The following is a 5,866-nucleotide window of genomic DNA, read 5'->3' as shown; positions in this document are numbered from 1 at the left end:
TCTTAGTATTTGCCTCTCCTACTAACTTCTACTAATTGAGGCTTTTTTTTTTTTTTTGGTTTATCTTAGAAATTTTGGATGGTGTAGAACTTGGAGAACCAGCCCATAAGAAAGCAGGAACCACGGTGCCAGAATCCATCCACTCTTTCAGTAAGTCCACGCTGAGGAGCTGCAGCAGTGACAAGCTCATTGCACAGACAGCAGCTACACTGAGCCACAGCCAGAAAGAAGTCGACAAGGCGAGCAACAGTGCTGCCTTGGAGAGGAAAGGGCCATGAATTCCGCACTGTGTGCAGAGGACAGAGTCACATGCACAGGAATGCTCAACATTTCATGTTATGTTATGAAACATGTGTTTCATAACAGCTGGGCAGCCTTGGACCTGTTGCTTCTACTCTTGTGTCTTTCAGTTGGAGATGGTTTGGTGAAACCAGAGGCCTTAAACAAGAAAGCTATTCAGATTATTAACAGGGTTCGAGATAAGCTTACTGGTGAGTGCTTGGGGATAAAGGGACACAAAGCCTGATGTGGGGAGTGTTCTCTCAGTGGGTAGCCAGCCCCTGTCCTAGGAGTCAGTTCCACGTGGCTCCTGAGTGACTTCAGGCACAGTGCGCTCCTCTTGCTAAAGACCCTTGGTCTCACTTGAGGTCTCTTAACCTCATTCACTCTGGGCATGAGGGAAGCTCTTTTGGAATCTGGATGGATTCCAGAACCAGCCAACTCCATAGGCAAGTTACTGGCCTCATGGTGAGATGCTGGTGGGTGCCGGACCATGTGGACTGCAGTAGAAGGATGGAAGAAGAGGCATGTTTGATTTTGGAAAGCAGCTGCCAATTCCCACTGATCCTCTTTCTTCTGTTGGGTGGGTTATTACATGAGTGGGCGCCAGAAAGCCAGCGCTCTTTCACACTCACCGACTGTGTGACCTCTGAACTCTCCATCTGAATGGCAGAAGCCCTGACAGAGGATGTGAACACCCTAGGAAACAGGGTTCCAGGCTCTGGGCCTCAGAGCCAGTTTTGCTTAATCAAGCACCTGTTTGTGCTAGATGCCAAAGGAGCGACAGCAGCAGAAACAAACAGCTTCCCTGGCTTTTCAGGGCTCAGAATCTAAGGGTGAACACTGTCACTAAACAGAGGAGAGTCATCTGAGGCTGTGTGCCTTGTGATGGCAGTTTAATTTGGAAATTCCAGAAACGTTCACTAAGGACATAACTGGAGTTCAAGTTTACAAACAGAGGAGTATAATAGTTACTTTTCTGTTGTTGGTGGTAAGACACCATGACCAAGGCAGCTTTGTTTTGTTTTTCTTAGACAGGGTTTCACTGTGTAGCCCTGGATGTCCTGAAACGCACTCTGTAGACCAGGTTGGCCTCAAACTCACAGAGATCCGCCTGCCTCTGCCTCCCGAGTGCTGGGATTAAAGGTGTGCACCACCACCACCTGGCCAAGGTAACTTATAAAAGAAAGCAAGCGTTTATTTGGAGCTGAACAAAGACTAAGTAATCGTACTCCAGACCTGAAGGAGAGCAGGAGGACTGGACCCTGAGCACAGGGCAGGGTGGTCGGAGGAGAGGAAGGAACTCCTGAGATGGGGAGAAGAGGGAATTGATGCAAACTGCCCAAAACTAAAACATCGGAGGGAGGGCATCTGGCCAGGGTGAGAAGTAGAGGAGACTGGGGAGACTTTAACAGACCTGGCGGTACTAGAAAGGCGCTTTGCCAGCTAGGTGTGGTGGCTCACACCTGCATTCCAGAAGGGGAATAAGGCAGGAGGGTTACTGGGAATTTGAAGCTAGGCTAGGCTATACAATGAGTTCCAAGAAAACAAGGAACGGAATGGAGGGGAGGGGAGAGAAGGGAAAGGAAGGGAAGGGAAGAAACTGGTTACAGCGGTAGACAACTTGGGAAATCAGGAGAATTGGACATTCAAGACCAGCCTCAGCTACATAATTCAGGCCATTTCTGACTGCCTAAGATCTCTCTCAAAAAACTGTAACAACAAAATACTTATGTGTTAAAGAAAAGAAAAGAGGCATGTTAGGCCTGGAGAGATGACTCTGATTAAGAGCAAGTGTTAACGGTTGATTGCCAGCCCCCATATGGTGGATCATGACCATCAGTGACTGCAGTTCCAGACCTCCGAGGGCACACATGGCATACGTGCAGACATACAGGCAAAGCATTCATACACGTAAAATTTAAAATTCTTTAAAAACAAACAAACAAAAAATCAGGCAGGTTTTCAAAGAAGCTGTGTTGGCTGGCCAGGCTGCAGAGTCTGTGTGAGGCCAGTGTCCTCACTGTCCAGTAGGAACACGGATGGCGGGCTCAAACTGGACGGCCTTGTTCACTCTTCAGATCAGATCTTGGAACAGCTCCATTAGCCATATCTCTGATGTCTTCACCGTCTTTGAACGGGTTCTGTTATAAGAAACCCCTGTGCGTGCAGATGACACTGAAGTCAATGCAGGAGTGGTCTGTCCTTCCCGCTCCAGCAAGAGTTGACTTCCTGTGGCTGCATAGACGGTGGGGCCACACAGGAACATGGCAGTTGTTGATATCAGGTTCGGATGACAGCGTTTCTCCTTCTGCTTCCTAGGTCGGGATTTCTCTCATGACGACACCTTGGATGTTCCAACCCAAGTGGAGCTGCTCATCAAGCAGGCGACATCCCATGAAAACCTCTGCCAGTGCTACATTGGCTGGTGAGCTTCAGTGGCCTCTATCCCAGCACTGGGGATGCAGGGGAGGCAGATGTCTTCAGGGCCAGGGCAGCCAGAGCTACAGTGGTGAAACGCTGTCTTAAAAATAAACAAGCAGTCAGGACCAAAGACGGTGTGGTGGAGTGGCCATACAGGGCAGTCAGACCTGGCTAGTGTCTCTAGTGTACAAGTTTGTGGCTCTCAGATGCTCCTTCTCTAACAGGAGAAACCTGAGAAATGCACATCTGCATTTGGAAGTTAAAATGGCTTTGAGAGCCATGGTTCAGAGTGGGAAGGGCGCCTGATTGGGCTGTAGGTCTTTTGGATTTTTGTTGTCGCTCCAGAGGTGCAGAAGGGCACAGGAGCCAGGGAGTGACGAGAGAGAATGGCGAGAGGAAAGGTTGAGAATCCTGGAGTGTCTGGGCAGAAATCAGACCTGCTCTCTGCAGGAGGCTAAAGCTTGGAAGACCTCTGATGACGGCCTTTGTTGTCCCCTTTCCTAGGTGTCCCTTCTGGTAACCGGAGCCTGGCAAACCACACCATTTCCTCAGACACTTTTGTACCTTGGTCTGTGCTTCCAGTGGACTGAATCCAAGGGCATAAAGTTGGACTTTGTTAAATATTTTGAACTGTATATGAAAAGAACTACTGTATATTCAAAGTTGGTCTGAACCAACCTCCTAGCTGCTGTTGAAAAGACTGTCAGAAACACAAGGCTTGATTCAGTTCCCAGACAGTGAAACACAGAAATCCTACAGAAACCAAGCCTTCGATTTTGGGGGAAAGATGATGGGTAACTAAAAATACGGGTTTTGACTTGACTTACAAGAGAACTCATCACAAGCATTTCCTGCAGAAAAATATAGTCCATTCTCTCAACCCAGGGACAGTGGACTCTGCACAGTCAGGTATGCCCGCGGCCTGGAGAACACGGACCAGGGGCTCCAACACAGTGATGCAGACTTCAGCACTCCACCCATCCTGTTACCTCACCAGTTCCTGGGCAACAGTGGCAACGTTTGCAGGATGGGCCAAAGTGGGTGAGATCTGTCTTCTGCTTGACCCCATGATGCTGAAGTCACAAGACCTGACCTTCCAGGAGGACAGTTTGCTCAGACACCAGGCCACCACGTGTGAGCAGGTGTGCCACGGATCCCAGTGCAAAGGGGGTGCATCGTCCCTGCTGTGTTGGAAGAGGGATGAGTACATTGTGTTTGGAACAGGGGCTCACAACACAAGTGCTGTCGTGGAGGTGCTGATCACAGAGGGTTAGACACACTAGAACAGGTCGGGAACTCTGAGCAAAGCAAATATCCAACTAAATACACAAAAGTATAAAGTGAAGCCACATCTAGACACCATGTTGTATCTGAGTAATTTTTGTGCCAATAAATGACATCAGAATTTTAAAAACATATATATATATATATATATGACTGGCTCTTATTAGTAATTATTTTATAAATTCTGTCACTGGGGATACAACTCAGTGGTAGGCCACTAGCTAATAGGCAGTGGCCCAAGGTTTGTTTCCCAGCCTCGCACAAAAGAAAAAGGGATCCAGGCAAGGGAGTCTGTATCATTACCTTCCAGAGAGGGCTAGAGAGAAACCTGTCTTGAAAAAACAATTTTTATGGGGCTGGAGAGATGGCTCAGAGGTTAAGAGCACTGGCTGCTCTTCCAGAGGTCCTGAGTTCAATTCCAGCAACCACATGGCGGCTCACAACCATCTATAATGAGATCTGGCGCCCTACTCTGGCATGTGGGCATACATGGAGGCGGAATGTTGTATACATAATAAATAAATAAATCTTAAAAAAAAAAAGAAAGAAAGAAAAGAAAAGAAACGGAGATGGAAGTGTTTCCAGGAGGGACAGGGGCTTTAAGAGCGAGTGTAAGCCCAACCTGGACTGGGTGAGACCCTGTCTCAAACCAACACCAGTGAGCAAATGAAGACAAAGTCCCCATTGGGTGTAGCCTTAGGATAGCAGGCCCGCCTTCCTGGTGAGCCTGAGAGCCCGCAGAAGCTGGGCATTGAAGGCTGGAGGGTAGGAGTGGCTGCACCTGTTCTTGGCAAAGGCTGAACAGAGCGTAAGTTAAGGGGTTGAGTTAGGATTTGAGATGGAAGGGAGTGGCCAAGGTTCTGGGCCACCCAGGAAATCAATGGCATGGAGTGAAGGGTGGTTGTGCGGATCCGGTGCCCAGTACCCGGCACATTCTAAGGGGGCCTTTCCCTCCCTCTGATCCCCTTTGCCTCTCAGGGGGTGATTCATATTTCAGTATATTCCAGCTGAAAAGGGATCCCACTTAGAGCAGGTGGTAAAGCCAGTACATGGAAATTTGATATATTTTGACTAATGCATTTTGAAATTTGAAAACTGCAGACAATTTTATTCAAGATCCATTTTTATACCAACTCATTACTGGGAGAAAAAGGCAAAAGATTTCGGTTTTCCTGTAGACCCAGCCCTGTCACCACCAGGCCCTGCTAAGCAGGCTTGACCTGACCAGGTCAGCCTTGCATGCAGCCACTGCCTGCCTCAACCACGGAGCCCCCGCTGGAAACCTCTTTCTTTAGCAGCCTCTTTCAAGGATCCCTCTGGGGGTTACTAGTCCAATTTAATCTGACCTTCAGCCCCACCTCTGTCGTTCCAACTCCAGCAAACCCCTGGGGCCGGCACTTAAGACAAGTTTTGTGATACAGACAAGGGGGTTACGCAGAGTTTCCACTTCCGTCCTCATCTGCCTGCTCTTTCTCCAGCCTCCTGAGCCCGAAGTCTAAGGAGTGGAAGTAAATAATGGAGCCCGGGGAGGGAGGCTGTCCACGGGGGAGAAGGGTAGAGTCCGAGAGCCGGTGGTGCCGGAAGAGGGTATCTGAGTGAGCAGTGCCCCTAAAGAGCCATCTAGCCTTTCGTTATGGATGACAGAGCCATCTTGTGTGAGTCACACAGTTCTACCATGCTGGGTAAACGGCTGTAGTGTGTTGAGCTTCGTTCTTACTGGCAAAATGAGGACCCAAACACCTTTCTGGTGATTTGGGCAGGCTGTTCACGAAGTGAATGTGACAGTCCCTAGGATACACAGAGATGGTTCAATACATGCTTGAGCCACAATCTCCAAGGCAAAGCTCTTGTCTCCAGCTCGCGGGAGGGGAAGGCACCC

General features: G+C 48.9%; 1 protein-coding gene across 1 annotated transcript in view; it reads left to right on the top strand.

The window, feature by feature from the left end:
- Window positions 1-4,121, top strand: part of Mtor (mechanistic target of rapamycin kinase) — a 101,319-nt gene extending 97,198 nt beyond the window's left edge. Inside the window, exons 55-58 of the mRNA XM_050153143.1 lie at window positions 70-150; window positions 411-491; window positions 2,602-2,707; window positions 3,208-4,121. Of these exons, the coding sequence (XP_050009100.1) occupies window positions 70-150; window positions 411-491; window positions 2,602-2,707; window positions 3,208-3,223 (284 nt within the window). The 3' untranslated portion in view covers window positions 3,224-4,121. The remainder of the gene's footprint in view (window positions 1-69; window positions 151-410; window positions 492-2,601; window positions 2,708-3,207) is intronic.
- The last annotated feature ends 1,745 nt before the right edge of the window (window positions 4,122-5,866 follow it).

The sequence above is a fragment of the Alexandromys fortis genome, unplaced genomic scaffold (assembly GCF_014885135.2).
Source record: "Alexandromys fortis isolate MF-2015 unplaced genomic scaffold, M_Fortis_MF-2015_v1.1 scaffold_88, whole genome shotgun sequence".
In the NCBI taxonomy this organism is placed as follows: Eukaryota; Metazoa; Chordata; class Mammalia; order Rodentia; family Cricetidae; genus Alexandromys; species Alexandromys fortis.
This window is presented reverse-complemented; position numbering and strand designations above follow the sequence as displayed.